This window comes from Cebus imitator, unplaced genomic scaffold (assembly GCF_001604975.1).
Source record: "Cebus imitator isolate Cc_AM_T3 unplaced genomic scaffold, Cebus_imitator-1.0 Scaffold75, whole genome shotgun sequence".
Classification (NCBI taxonomy): Eukaryota; Metazoa; Chordata; class Mammalia; order Primates; family Cebidae; genus Cebus; species Cebus imitator.
In genome coordinates this window covers 810,217-825,234 of record NW_016107390.1, presented here as the reverse complement: position 1 = coordinate 825,234, position 15,018 = coordinate 810,217, and the positions used below count along the sequence as shown (strand labels likewise).

At 54.7% G+C, this 15,018-nt stretch overlaps 1 protein-coding gene across 2 annotated transcripts in view; it reads left to right on the top strand.

Moving 5' to 3' along the window:
- TRIM17 (tripartite motif containing 17) overlaps nt 1–14,026 on the top strand; it is a 26,657-nt gene extending 12,631 nt beyond the window's left edge. The window contains exons 2-8 of one of the 2 annotated variants that reach the window (XM_017532031.2): nt 321–442; nt 6,936–7,369; nt 9,071–9,166; nt 11,005–11,235; nt 12,690–12,712; nt 12,812–12,915; nt 13,303–14,026. In XM_017532031.2, coding sequence (XP_017387520.1) covers nt 6,941–7,369; nt 9,071–9,166; nt 11,005–11,235; nt 12,690–12,712; nt 12,812–12,915; nt 13,303–13,859 — 1,440 coding nt within the window. In that variant the 5' untranslated portion in view covers nt 321–442; nt 6,936–6,940 and the 3' untranslated portion in view covers nt 13,860–14,026. Of the gene's footprint in view, nt 1–320; nt 443–5,656; nt 6,147–6,935; nt 7,370–9,070; nt 9,167–11,004; nt 11,236–12,689; nt 12,713–12,811; nt 12,916–13,302 lie in introns of those variants that run through there. The other variant, XM_017532029.2, reaches the window with a different exon arrangement.
- The last annotated feature ends 992 nt before the right edge of the window (nt 14,027–15,018 follow it).

Here is a 15,018-nt window from a genome sequence, read left to right as displayed (position 1 = left end):
GTCCCAGCTACTTGGGAGGCGGAGGCAGGAAAATCACTTGAACCCAAGGAGGTGTAGGTTACAGTGAGCCGAGATCACGCCACTGCACTCCAGCCTGGGTGATAGAGTGAGACTGTCCCAAACAAACAAACAGTAAATAGCTCTTATCTTCCTCCAGCCTCCCCAGGTATTCCAGTTTCTTTCTCACAATTACTACCCTTTGCTCCATCCAGTGGATAAGCACTTAGGCCTAACCACTCTTGAGGTCTTCATTTGCCCATGTACATGTAAAAATGAAATGTGCGTGCTGTCTCCCATTAATCTGTCGTCTTTCGTCTCAGTCTGTGCAGGCTGCTGTGACAAAGTGCCATGGGCTTGGTGGTTTATAAGCAACAGGAATTTATGTTCACGGATCTGATGGCTGGCAAGTCCACAGCCATGTTGTGAACAGATTCAGCTTCTGGTGAGATCCTTCTTTCTGGTTCACAGATGGGGCCTTCTCACTGTGTTCTTACGTGGTACAAGGGGTAAGGGAGCTCTTTGGAGTCCCTTTTCTAAGGGACTAATCCTATTCAGGAAGGCTCCACCCTTATGACATCTCCTAACACCATCACCTTAGAGGTAGGGATTTCAAAATTTGAATTTTGGAGACAAGCATTCAGTTCATGACAATCTGGATTTGTTTTTCTGTGGCCCAGTAGACTCTCCTGTTGAGGAGTCGGAATTGAAGACATAAAGAGGCCATGACTCCCTTACCTTATTTTGAGGACTCCCTCTTCTTTTCCATTTAATTCAGCACATTTTAAATTACATGACCACTTAAATTTTGCTCTAATCTTTTCTACAATGCTAATAACTTAGTAGGGGTTGCATTCAGTAAGGGCAAAGGATATTTACCTTGAACAGTATTATAAGTAAGACTTGTGTTTCAAAACTGACATTGCCTATCCTTTGCTTAAATATTTTATTTTTTAAAAAAAGACAATCCATGGCCGGGCGCAGTGGCTCATGCCTGTAATCCCAGCACTTTGGGAGGCCAAGGCAGGAGGATCACCTGAGGTCAGGAGTTCGAGACCAGCCTGGCCTATATGGCGAAACCCTGTGTCTAATAAAAATACAAAATTAGCCAGGCATGGTGGCACATACCTGTAATCCCAGCTACTTGGGAGGCTGAGGCAGGAGAATCACTTGAACCTGGGAGGCAGAGGTTGCTGTGAGCCGAGATTGCTCCATTGCACTCTAGCCTGGGCAACAAGAGCAAAACTCTTGACTCCAAAAAGACAATCCAAAGCAGTGGTATACAATATAAGAATTCTAAAGGGTATATAGTGAAAATTGAGTCTCTCAATTAGGGGATTCCTCAGCCCTTAATTTCCCTTATCAGATGAAATTTCTTGAATATTTTCAAGAGATGCATATACAATTATTATGTTTACCTAAATAGTGGCAGACTACATAAGTTCTACATCCTGCCTTTTATTAAACTTAGCAATTTATCAAGATACATAACTGCTATCTGATTTTTTCTTACTGACTTGAGGATATGAAGGCTGTTCCGATTGCTTTATCATGATGATAGATTTCTCAGCCCAATCACCAGGTGAGCCTACAGGAACCTTAATAATGAGCATCCTGGCTGAAGTAGCATTTTAACAAGTATTTGTTGAATTCCCCACATCATGCTGGTATGTGGGGGAGCCTGTGAATGACATGGACCAAAGACAGATGAACAGGAGAAAGGCATCCATATTGTATTGATCTTAGTATTTTATTTTATTTTTTTTTTTTTTGGGACAGAGTTTCGCTCTTGTTACCCAGGCTGGAGTGCAATGGCACGATCTCGGCTCACCGCAACCTCCGCCTCCTGGGTTCAGGCAATTCTCCTGCCTCAGCCTCCTGAGTACCTGGGATTACAGGCACGCGCCACCATGCCCAGCTAATTTTTTGTATTTTTAGTAGAGACGGGGTTTCACCGTGTTGACCAGGATGGTCTCGATCTCTTGACCTCGTGATCCACCTGCCTTGGCCTCCCAAAGTGCTGGGATTACAGGCTTGAGCCACCACGCCTGGCCCGATCTTAGTATTTTTAATGTGCATGGAGTGTACAAGAAAGAGGTGAAAACCCAAAGAATCAGGCTCAGATGCTTGTAAACCATTTGTAACAAAGGGTGATAAATTGTGGGCAGGTGCCGGGAGTATGTGTGGTGCTGTTCGAGAGAGATACATATATGTATATTTCATTTCCCCCTAATACTGTGATTCTATTTCCCAATTGAAAGAAACCCACACCTCACAATCCCCTCACTGATGCAAACGACAGGCAGAGGATGTCGTGGGTTTGGAGGGTGTGAAAGGAAAATAAATCTTGGGTCCCCAAATTACTAAGCTAAAAGGAAAAGTGAAGCTGGGAACTGCTTAGGACGAACCTGCCCCCTATTCTATTCAGTCATCCCTCTGCTCACTGAGATACATGTGTATCTGATGGCCTCTTTTGGAGAGACTAATCAGGAACTCAGAAGAATGCAACCATTTGTCTAGTATCTACCTGTGACCTGGAAGGCCCCCCTGACCTCCAGTCGTCCCGCCTTTCTGGATGGAACCAATGTTGATCTTACATATGATTGATGTCTCACGTCTCCCTAAAATGTGTCAAACCAAGCTGTGGATAACCGCCATATAGGCACCGAGAAATGAGAGCTAAGCAGAACTCGTGGCACAGTCAGGGCTTGAGGATGTGCTCAGACCACCTTGGGCACGTGGCTGTGTCATGGGCGTGCGTCCTTAACTTTGGCAAAATAAACTTCCTAAATTGATATCAGTCTGAGATATTCGGGTTTCACAAAGGTAATTCACTTATTCAGCCAGTGTGCATGGCCAGCTGGTACCTGTCAGCACACCATTGTGTGTGTGAGTGACGAGAGACCACGGAAGAAACGCTCCACTGAGTGAGCCCAGGGAAAGCCAGCCGTCTACACCCTACAGGGTCCTGTGAGCACGTCTCTACTGGTGCAGAAACAAGAAACTGGAAATAAAAGACACAAGACGCCGAGAGAGAGAAAAGAGTTTGGGCCCAGGGGTCCACTGTCAACTAAAGCGCAGAGTCTGGCAGTGGCCCCGAGTGCCTGGACGCTCTGACTTTATTGAATACAAAGCAGGGGGCCGGGTAGGTAGAGTGAGGTAATGGTGGTCAGTGATAGGGCCAGGTAAATCGTGTCTTGGAGATCGGGGCCCAGGTCTTTCAAGTAGCAGAGGCCAGGAGAACCTAATGCATCGGCACTTTTTCATACTTGTCAAGAAAGAACAAAGACATTGAGATTTGTGTTACTGATTACATCTTTTAAGAAAAGGAGATACCAGGGGCAGAAGCGGAACATGAAAGCAGCCATGGAGCATGATGGCTGAGGCACAGCACCCCATAGAGACAGTGAGGCCCCTGGTGTCTGCGGGCCCCTGACAGCCGCAGGCCCACGGCAAGAGCTTGGAGAAGCGGAGTTTTCTCCCCACTCTGAGGAAGGGGACGTCTTGGACGTTTTGGACGGCTCCTTCGGTAGCTGGCTAAACAGTGGGCACTTTCCCAGCACTGGCGCTGCCACACAGCTGAGACACCCTCCAGTAGCCCTTATGTGGGCATGACAGAGGGCTTAGAGCATCCTGCCTTAGGGTCACTTTGTTCACAACGTCACCTCAGTTCCATGCTTAACCCAATAGTCATTAATAAGATTAAAAGATTATACTGAGTATATATTTCTGTGATTACATATGAATAACTGTGATTATTTATGATTATATATAGCAATAACTATGTAACTATCTCTAAATCTTTTCTAGTTCTGTATTCACACGGGAACAGGTTGAGGCTTCAGACCCTTGCCTCGGCACTTGCAGGGTCTCCCACGGGGTCTCCCACCCACGCTGTCAGAGGCTTTTAAACCAGAGTGACTCCATCTTTTATAGAGTCTGGCTAAAATAAGGCTGAGACCTACCGGGCTGCATTCTCAGGAGGTGAGGCATTCCAAGTCACAGGATGTGATAGGAGGTCGGCACCAGGTACAGATCATAAAGACCTTGCTGATGAACCAGCATGGGGTGAAGAGGCCGGCAGAATCCCACTAAAATCAAGATGGTGACCAGGCAGTGGTCAACACGACTGCTTATTATATGCTAATTATAATACATTAGCATGTTAAGAGATACTCCTACCAGCGCCACGGCAGTTACAGATGCCGAGGCAACATCACAGCTACCCTATATGGTCCAAGAAGGGGAGGAACCCCTGGTTCTGGGAACTGCCCATTCCTTTTCTGGGAAATGCATGAATATTCCACCCATTATTTAGCATATAATCAAGAAATAGCCCTAAAAATGGGCAGCCTGCAGCCTTGGGACAGTCTGCCTACGAAGTAGCCATTTTTTTTCTTTTCTTTTTTGAGACGGAGTTTCACTCTTGCTGGTGGGATCTCGGCTCACCGCAACCTCTGCCTCCCGGGTTCCAGCAATTCTCCTGCCTCAGTCTCCTGAGTAGCTGGGACTACAGGCATGCACCACCACGCCCAGCTAATTTTTGTATTTTTAGTAAGGACGGGGTTTCATCGTGTTGACCAGGATGATCTCGATCTCCTGACCTCGTGATCCGCCCACCTAGGCCTCCCAAAATGCTGGGATTACAGGCGTGAGCCCCTGCACCTGGCCTATTCCTTTACTTTCTTAAGAAACTTGCTTCCAGTTTATGGATTTGCCCTGTAGTCCTTCTTGCCCAAGATCCAAAACCCTCTCTTGGGGTCTGGATCAGGACCTGTTGCTGGTAACAAAACCACTGGGGGTGGCGGCAAGACCCAGCCTGCCCCACCCCCGCCCAGGGGACCCGACCCTCCAGTCGGTCCCTCCAAACCTGACGCCCCAGGACTGAGATGCCCCTCCCTGGACCCTCACCCTGATGCTGACTGTCCACTAGAGGCCTTGGGGCTGGCTGCTCCCCGGGACCCCCCTTCAAGCTCCATCAACCACACTGGCCCCTGCTGCCTCACTCCCACCCCCGCCCCCACTCCAGCCCCACCAACCGCCTCTCCATTCCCTACCCCAACCCTCCGGCCTGAGGCTCACCTGCCCTCCTGCAGCCCCAACCCCGGGTTGAGAAGCCTCTTCAAGTCCCACTCCCCACCCGGGCGCGCCTGCCCGTCCGCCCCTTGCCCCGCCAGCTGTCCCCACTCCACTCCCCGCCTCCCCACCCGCTACACTCCTTTCACCTTCCCGAAGAGTCCCACCCCAGGCCAGTGACACTCCAGTCCTCTCTGGCTGCGGACATCATCTTCCCCGCCGCCCAGCGACCTCCCCGCTGCGCCCGCCCCGGGCCGGTCCAGATCCTCCCACCCGCTGCCGCCTTCCTTCCTTCCCCCCGCCAGCCACTCCCAACCTCTCCTAAGAGACGCCCCCCGCCCCTACCCTGGCCCCCGCTGACGCCACAAAGCCCCTCGGCCGCCTGCTCCTGCGCCCGGGCCGGGGCCCCCTGGACTTCGTGGGCAGACGCAGCCTTTCCCCGCCGCGAGCGCTCTGCTGGCTGCGCCTAGCGCGGTGCGGACCCCTCCGCGTGAGTGCCGGTCCGTGGGCCTGGGCCAAGGCCTGAGCCCGACCCGGTCCTCCCGCCCTCCAACGCCCACCTGCCCGCCTCCGCCGAGTCCCTGGAGACGGTTCCAGGTGGGAACCCAGGGCCCAGTGCCAGCGCGCGGGACCGGGGAACTCTCCCGGGGCCCTAGCGGACCAGAGCGGGAAGGTCGCCGCAGCCCAGGCCCCGCTTCGGTCCGGGTGGGCCGGGCTGCCTCCCTTAGGGCTCCTGGGGCTAGGGGGGCTGGCGCCGGCGGGTGCAGAAAGCTCCGAGAAAATGGACGTGGGACGCGGCCGGGGACTTCGGAGACCTGTGGACGCCCTCGCTTTAGGGAATGGCAGAACGGAAGGCGGGATCGTGCTTGCAGTGTAGACGCGATTTTCAAATCCCTCTGCGCCTCCGTCCCCATAGCAACCCCGCGGCGTAGGCGGAAGGCCGCGGATCTCCACTGCGCTGGGCCGCAAGAGCTCAGACTGCAGGGGCGTCTGTGTAAGTTTTGCTATGACGCTCGCGTGCCCGCGTGTGCGCGCGCATGTGTACCTGTGTGTACACGCATGCATATGTACAGGTCTGTGCATCTGGGCCTGTGCGTGCTGTGTTTGTGCGTGTGCATTTATGTGTGGTGTGTATGCGTGGGTGGGCGTGTTTGTGTGTGCCTGGGCACGTTTGCATACACGCGTGGGTATGTATGAGTATGGGTGTGTATGTTCGTCTGTGCGTGTATGCACCTGTGTTTGTGTATTTGTGTGTTTGTGCGTGTGGGCACGTATAGACGCGTGCGGTTTTCCGAGCGGCACCTCACTACCGAATGGAAGAGAGCTTTTTTCCTCTGATAGCCTATCCCCTTTTTCCTTTGGTTTTCCGAATTTTGTTAAAGAAAAAGCTCTTCTGACACTTGTTGAAAGGCTCAAAGATCACTGGGGAGGATAGGAGAATGGGAGTGGGGGCCTGGGTGGGGTCGGTGGGTGGAAAGCGATTAAGGGAAGGCTCCAAGCTAGGGGCTTCTCCAGAAAGGCAGGTTGGAGGCTTAGCAGGCAAAGGTGGGGGAGGAAGAGCTGCTGAGGTGTGGAGCTGGGGTGGCCAGCAGCAGGCATAAGAGGACGGCAGGGTCCAGGCCCAGTGGACAGGAGGGACGGAGGGGCCTGGCCAGCAATGGTCAGGGAGGGTCTGTGTCTGTTATTGACGAGGCTAAAAATGACGGCTCTGGACCCTCTAACTGGACCGCAGTCCTAGCCCTCCTCTGTAAAGGGAGGCTGCACAGGAAGGTTGCACACTGCCGGCGCCCGGAGCATAGGGCCGCTCCCTGACACCTCTCTCCAGAGTCCCTCAACTCGGGAACCCGCCTCGTGTCTCCCAGGAGCCATGGAGGCTGTGGAACTCGCCAGAAAGCTGCGGGAGGAAGCCACGTGCTCCATCTGCCTGGACTACTTCACTGACCCTGTGATGACCGCCTGCGGCCACAACTTCTGCCGAGCCTGCATCCAGCTGAGCTGGGAGAAGGCGCAGGGCAAGAAGGGGAGGCGGAAGCGGAAGGGCGCCTTCCCCTGCCCCGAGTGCAGAGAGATGTCCCCGCAGAGGAACCTGCGGCCCAATCGGCTGCTGACCAAGGTGGCCGAGATGGCGCGGCAGCATCCTGGCCTGCAGAAGCGGGACCTGTGCCAAGAGCACCAGGAGCCCCTCAAGCTTTTCTGCCAGGAGGACCAGAGCCCCATCTGCGTGGTGTGCAGGGAGTCCCGGGAGCACCGACTGCACCGCGTGCTGCCTGCCGAGGAGGCGGTGCAGGGGTACAAGGTGGGTGACATCGGGGTGGGGTCGGGCTGGGGAGGAGGCGTCCAGGGGACAAGGTAGCCCAGGTCATGGGGGAGGGAGAAGGTGTCCAGGGACAAAGTAGCTCAAGTCAGGGGCCGGGGAGGAGGTGTCTGGGGGACAAGGTGGCCCAGGTCTGGGGTTGAGGAGGGGTGTCCACGGGGAGAAGGTGGACCTACGCTGTATGATGCAGGCATCGGAAAATCGGACCTCTGTGGGTAACACCCCCAGGGGCACCGACGAAGAACTGTCCAGACCCAGGCACAATTAGTGCCTGAAGAATAGCTTAGTTTATAGTGTCATTGCTCAGCTGTTTCCTTTATATAATCCTGCATATATAATCATATATGACTTTATAGAATTAGTGCTTGAAGTGTAAGTTACTGCTTACATATATCTAGCATATTTAGTTCTATATAATCTTTCTATATAATCATACGGGTATTGTAGTCGGAGCTGTACTGACACATTTAATGCTGATTTATATAATCCTATATAATCTTATAGTAGTTTGTAGTAGGAGGAATGCCTAGACCAGTCACAGAACAGAAGCAGTACATGGGAAAACAGCCAGACCAGGATGAGAACCAAAGATCCAGGCCATGGCGTCCCTGTCTGAAAGGGCATACGCTGTATGGCAGGCTTGGAGCAAGAGCCTCTCCTCCTGATAAAGGAGTTGTAGCACCTTGCATCCAGTTCCTGTGGAAAGTCGGTCTCGGGCCTGAGATCCTGGAAGTAACCAAGGGAGAAGAACCCCTCTGGTGTGAAGAGCACAAGTCTGTCAGCTCCCACTGCATTAAGCTTACAGTATCTTTCTATTACAAACCCTTTGAAGTCTCCAGCCCACAGATAAGAAGTGTTGCCAACAATAATGGGGTGGTCCCCTCGCTTGTGACTCATGTGATTATATATGCCCTATCACTAAGCCTATAGATGATGACCTCACTCACGACCCTGCCCCCTGCTTGTACTTAATAAATACAGATGCTCTGGGGCATTGGGGGGCCGCCGCTGATCTCCACTCACAGGTGGTGTGGTCCCCCGAGTCCAGATGCTCTTCACCAGTTCTTCAGTGTCCTGTCTCTTTACCTCTTGGATCCTGCATCTCAACACAGCATAAGGGACACCCCACGACCCTGAGGGGCCCCCACAGCCCTACAGACCTCTACTCTCTTAGAGTATTCTGGGTGGCCCTGAGAACTAAACTGATTTGAGGCGGATGAGCAGAACCAACAGACTGAAATTCATTCACCATAGGCTTCTCATGACCGGGGAGTTCCTCCTGAGGATCTGGAGGCTCATGGAGGCCTGTTAGAGCCAAACACGTAGCTGAGGATGAGGTTAGCTTAGCAGGGTCCCTCTGCACAGATTCCTCTGGTTTCCGCTTCCTGGCCCTGGTGAGAACGTGGCTTTCCTCTTGGCCTAGGGCAGGCCTCTCCGGCACGGTGGGCTGTGCCTCTGGCTCTTAGGAAGGCTGAGGGTCAGAGCGATTCTTGCACCTGCCCTTTTTTAAGTGCCTTTAGCTCAAAATAATCCAAGGCAGCACATTCTGGGTGATGTATTTTGATGCCCTGCCCCTCCTGAGGAGGCTCTTTAGCGGGGGTGCAGTTTCAGTCAGCACAGTTGGACTCTGGGCGGGAGGTGGTGGGATTGCTGACCCCAAATCCTGCGGTTTGTGTCCTGCAGTTGAAGCTGGAGGAGAACATGGAGTACCTGCGGGAGGAGATCACCAGGACGGGGAAGCTGCAGGCCAGGGAGGAGCAGAGTTTAGCCAAGTGGCAGGTGGGTGCCCGGGGCCGTCCCGTCCCTTTTCTGCTGCTGCTCCATCTTCCTGCATTTACACGTCTGTGTCTGTCCGTGGGGATATGCTGCCTCAGCGGCAGGGGAAGAAGAAAGTTTCCTCTACCCTTCTAGGTTCCATGGCTGGGCCCTGAATGAAACTGACTTAAGACAGATGAACAGCAGAGAAAAAGATTAAAAGGCAATTTTAGCCGGGTGCAGTGGCCCACACTTGTAATCCCAGCACTTTGGGAGGCCAAGGCGGGCGGATCACGAGGTCAGGAGATCAAGACCATCCTGGCTAACACGGTGAACCCCCGTCTCTACTAAAAATGCAAAAAATTAGCCGGGCATGGTGGCTCGAGCCTGTAGTCCCAGCTACTCAGGAGGCTGAGGCAGGAGAATCACTTGAACCCGGGAGGCAGAGGTTGCAGTGAGCTGAGATTGCATCACTGCACTCCAGCCTGGGTGACAGAGCGAGACTCCGTCCCAAAAAGAAAAAAAAAAAAGGGCAATTTTAAATTACAGATGCACTCATAGGCTAGAGAGAAGGGACCTCAAAAATGAGACTCAAAGAGGCAGGCAGTGGGTGAAGGCTCAGTACCACAAAGGTGGCGGCCAGAGGCAGGGGGTGTAGGTTGGCCCCACAAAGGAATAGGGCTTGGGGCCTCTGGGCTGGGGAGGCAGGTGATGTTGGTTAAGTATGCAGGCAAGTGCCTCAGGTGAAAAGAGTTGTTTTTGGAATGTTCTTCCTGGCATAGATTCCTTCACCACTGGAAATTTCCTTCATGAAAGAGCACTTTATTTTTATTCTTCTAATTTTTTTTTTTTTTTTAATTTGAGATGGAGTTTCGCTTTTGTTGCCCAGGCTGGAGTGCAATAGTGTGATCTCAGCTCACTGCAACCTCAGCCTCCTGGATTCAAGCAATTCTCCTGCCTTAGCCTCCCAAGCAGCTGGGACTACAGGCACCCACCACCATATCCAGCTAACTTTTGTATTTTTAGTAGAGATAGAGTTTCACTATTGTTGGTCAGGCTGGTCTTGAACTCCTGACCTCAGGGGATCTGCCTGCCTTGGCCTCCCAAAGTGCTGGGATGACTGGTGTGAGCCCCTGCCCCCGGCCAGGCACTTTATTTTTTTAAGGCAGCTAATGGGAGAGGCAAACAGGTTTTCCTGCTTCTGCGGGTTCTCAATGGCCTTTAGTTCACCCTAATTTTGTTATTTTTTGTTTCTTTCTTGAGTCTTGAGTCTTCTTGCTCTGTGGCCCAGGCTGGAGTGCAGTGATGTGATCATAGCTCACTGCAGCCTCAAACTCCTGGACTCAAGCGATCCTCCTGCCTCAACCTCCTGAGTAGCTGGGACTACAGGCATTTGCTACCACGACCGGCTAATTTTTTTTTTTTTTTTTGTAGAAACACAGGGTCTTGCTATGTTGCTCAGGCTGCCCTCGAGCTCATGAGCTCAAACCGTCTTCCCACATCAGCCTCCCAAAGCACTGGGATTACAGAGCGAGACCCTGTCTCAAAACAAAACAAAAAAACAACCATCCATAAATGTTGTTTAACATGCCCAAGAGGCTTATTTCGGGGTGGACATTCTGAACCTCCGCAGAGCAAGGGTGCATGTGTGTTTGGATGTGTGGAAGTTGCAGTTTGGGGCTCAGAGGGTTACACTCAGTGACAGGGTACTGGGGGTGGGGGTCTCTGTCACAGTTCCTGGTCCCCAACTAAAGCTCCAGTCGCTGGTGATCTGTGGGTCGCCGGGGCCCTGGGGACAGGTGCCAGCATTCCTGGGACCAAGCCATCTGCTGGTGACCCGCTGGGCTTCTCCACTCCTGCAGGGCAAGGTGAAGGAACGGAGAGAACGCATTCTGCTGGAGTTTGAGAAGATGAACCTCTACCTGGCAGAGGAAGAGCAGAGGCTCCTCCGGGCTCTAGAGAGGGAGGAGGAGGAGACCACCAGCAGGCTCCAGGACACCGTGGCCTGCCTGGACCGGCAGGGCCATTCCCTGGAGCTGCTGCTACTGCAGCTGGAGGAGCGGAGTGCACAGGGGCCCCTCCAGATGCTGCAGGTGAGCTGGTGGGCTTCGCAGCTGGGGTGGGATGTGAGCTTGGACAGGCATGGGCAGGAGGCACTGGACTTGGGGAAGAGGCAGCAGACAGGGAAAGGCTGTTAGCTCCCAGTCCTGGAGGCTGGGTGGCTGATGCCAAGGTGGGCAGGGCTGGTCCCTCCTGAACCTCTCTCCTGGGCCTGAAGACGCCAACTCCTCCCGTGTCCTCACAGCGTCACCCTGTCCATGATGATGCCAGTTAGACTGAATTAACTTCAACCTTAACCTGCTCCTTAAAGAAACTATCACCAAACACAGTCACATTCTGAGGTCCTGTGGGTTCGGGCTTCAGCCTGTGAATTTGTGGGGACACAAGTCAGCCCCTAACAGGTTCCAACCTGAGACAGTGTCCCCATTTCCTTCCAAGTCCAGAGAGGTGGCCTGGGACACCTTGCAGCCAGGTGCAGCTTTGGGACAGGGACTCCGTGTCTCGGTGTGTGGGAGGCGCACTGTCCCAGGAGTGAGTCTCGTGGCAGCACCTGATTGCAATGGCAGCGGGGAGGTGACCAGGCCAGCCTGCCATGGCCTTGGAGAGGAGACTTGATTATGGCTGACAAAACCCATCTCTATCAAAATTTACAAATACAAGCAGGGCATGCGTGTGCCTGTACTCCCAGGACTCAGGAGGCTGAGGCAGGAAGATCTCAAGCCTGTGGGCTCACGGCCACAGTGAGCTATTTGGCCACTGCACTCCAGCGGGGGCGATGGTGAGATCACATCTCAAAAAAAAAAAAACAAAAAGGAAAGCAAAGCTGCCTGTTCACAACCCACTGCGTTCGTTTGCAGCCCCACTGAGGGGAGGAGCCCCAGCAGCTGGGAGAAGGGTGCTCATGGGAGTGGGGGGCCACCCACACCACCTGCATGGGAGTCCCTGCCAAGAGCTAGGGTCCCTCCCTAGACTCTAGAAAAGTGGCCTTTGGAGAACAGAAGTCCCTTGTAGCTTCCAGGCCAGAGAAGTGAACAGTGATCTCTTCAGGGAACTCTGAATCCCTAAAGAGGCTACAGAAAATCCCCAGGTGGCTCAGTCTGTTACCCGCCCCCCTCCCTTCCCAAACTGCACCCCCACCCCATTCCTGCTGGGTGGGCTGCACCCACCTGAAATGGGACTGAAGGGTCAGTGTTGAGTGGCCACTTGCCCAGAAGGGCTCCCTCTGCCTCTGCTGAGCCGAAGGACCTCAGGTGTCTGACCGTGGGCTGACAGTGTAGCTCAGCTTCGCTGAGGCACTGGGAGCTCTGGTGGGAGTGGGAGCCGAGGCAGTGGGGACAGCTCAGGAGTGCTGTGAGGTCATCTGCAGGAAGGAATGCCCAGGGGACAGGACGGGTCTTGCCCTAAGACATGGACAAGAAGGGGGTGGGGACACTGAGGTGAGCCAGGAGCTTGGCCCACTCCCCGCCTCCATCCTTGTCTTTTGCAGGACATGAAGGAACCCCTGAGCAGGTATGTGGTCCCCGCAGGTGGGGGCGGCGGCAGTGGTGGGGAGGTGGGGGGACAATGAGACGGTGGGGCAGGGGGACAGTAAGACTGTGCCCACTGGAGGAAGAACAGTGTGAGTGTGCAGTGCCCAGAGGTCGCCCTCCCCACCGGACCCAGGACTTTATGCAGGGTTCCCGGACAGATCGAAGTGCTCAGAGGCTTCCTAGGTAAGTGGGCACCCAGGGCCGGGACCCCTGACCCAGGATCTCTTGGCAACACCCCACTGTACCCCCTAGCCTTGGAAGCCACCAATGGGGGGTCTGCGAGTGCACTGCCTGTTGACAGTCATGGGTTAGTCACTGTGTCCTCAAAGGGCAGCAATACTGGGGATTTTAATTCTGGGATGAAGCTTGAGTGACCTCCCCATCTGGGCCCTGGTTCCTCATTGCCCCCAATATCCACACACATTTCAGGTGTGGGAGCATCAGGTAACCCCAGATTCATGGCAGGAGAGACCTCTAGGGAGTTTGGGGACCATTTGGCCACATGCACCTCTAGGGCCCAGGCGCTCCCACCTTTGACCCTGATCTCTCTGCGGCTATGCCCATCTACAGAGGAGGTGGTACCGGACCCCACCTCTGCATACCCCTACCTCCTCCTGTACGAGGGCCGTCAGAGGTGCTACCTGGGCTCTCCGCCAGAGGAAAGCGGCTTCTGCAGCAAAGACAGATTCGTGGCTTACCCCTGTGCTGTGGGCCAGGCCACCTTCTCCTCGGGGAGGCACTACTGGGAGGTGGGCATGAACATCACTGGGGACGCGCTGTGGGCCCTGGGTGTGTGCAGAGACAACGTGAGCCGGAAAGACAGGGTCACCAAGTGCCCCGAAAACGGCTTCTGGGTGGTGCAGCTGTCCAAGGGGACCAAGTACTTGCCTGCCATGTCCACCCCCACCCCCACCCCTGTCATGCTGACGGAGCCTCCCAGCCACATGGGCATCTTCCTGGACTTCGAGGCTGGGGAGGTGTCGTTCTACAGTGTGAGCGATGGGTCCCACCTGCACACCTACTCCCAGGCCGCCTTCCCGGGCCCCCTGCAGCCTTTCTTCTGCCTGGGGGCGCCGAAGTCTGGTCAGATGGTCATCTCCACAGTGACCATGTGGGTGAAGGAATAGATACCAGGCCGGGGGACTCGGGCACTGCCCCCGGCTCTGCAGAAGGTGGGGGCCTTCTGCTCACTGCAGGCCACCTGCCAGGGTTCTCTGGCATCACGCTGGCAGCCATTAGCCACGCAGGGGGGTTCTCAAAGTCTATAACCATGATTAAAACCGTCAAACATTAAGAGGCTGTATTGCCAGATGCTTCCTAGAGGAAACTCGAAAGCCCCCTCATTCTGAGTGGACTGACTTCTAAATCCATACCTGCACAGCAGGAACACGTGGTTTTCTTCAGCCGTGCCCCCACCCTCACTTTGGAATGACACGAATCCGTGGCTCCCGCCCCCACCCCCCCCCAGCGCTTTAGGTTACTCGGTCAAAGAAGCAGAAATACCCTACGCATCCTATTGTGGCGTGGGGGGTGGTGGTGGTTAGTTGCTCTGCCAGGGATAGTCCCAGGCTGCCCGCGGAAATGTCCCATGCATCCTATTGGGTCCCTCGAAGGGGGAAAATGCGAAAGGCCGAACCCCTAAAAAGCCTCGGAGCTGCCCACCCCCATCCCGTTCGACCCCCAAAGTTGCACGAGCAGATGCAAAATCCCAAAGAGGTTAGGTTTTATCTAGGGGCCTCCTTTCCACAGCGCCCTTCCCTTTTCCAAGGACCCCCACCCACCCCTGCAGCCTCAAGCACTTTAACAGCCCGAGTCAGTCACCAGCGCGGCAGAATTCCGGAGTCTGCGCCACGGACTGCCGGAAACAACGCGCCCCTTTGGAGTGGTGGTCGCAGAGAGAATGTGCGCCTCTTGCAGAGCTGGGCCTGGAGGGTCAGTCCGGTCCCATCCCCCAACTCCGGTGATTCTGACCTTGGCCTGCGGACGCTGTGGGCCGGGCCTTCCCGAGGATGCCCGCCCTGGGACGCACGCGGGGTAGGCCGAGAGGCTCCACTGCCCCAGGCTGCGGGTTCCCTGAGTCCCTGCAGTTGCTACCGTGTGTCCGGCTCTCTGCCCATCCCTCCGAGCCTCGCCCCTGCCCCACCTCTCCCCGGTAACCCATTCCGTGCGCCCCCGCCCTCCCCTGCGCCCCGCCCTCTTCCCCCATGCCTACCCTGCGTCCCGTCCCCTGCCCTCATCCCTCCCCTGCGTCCCCCACGTTCCCATCCTTCCTCCTCGCCCGCCCCC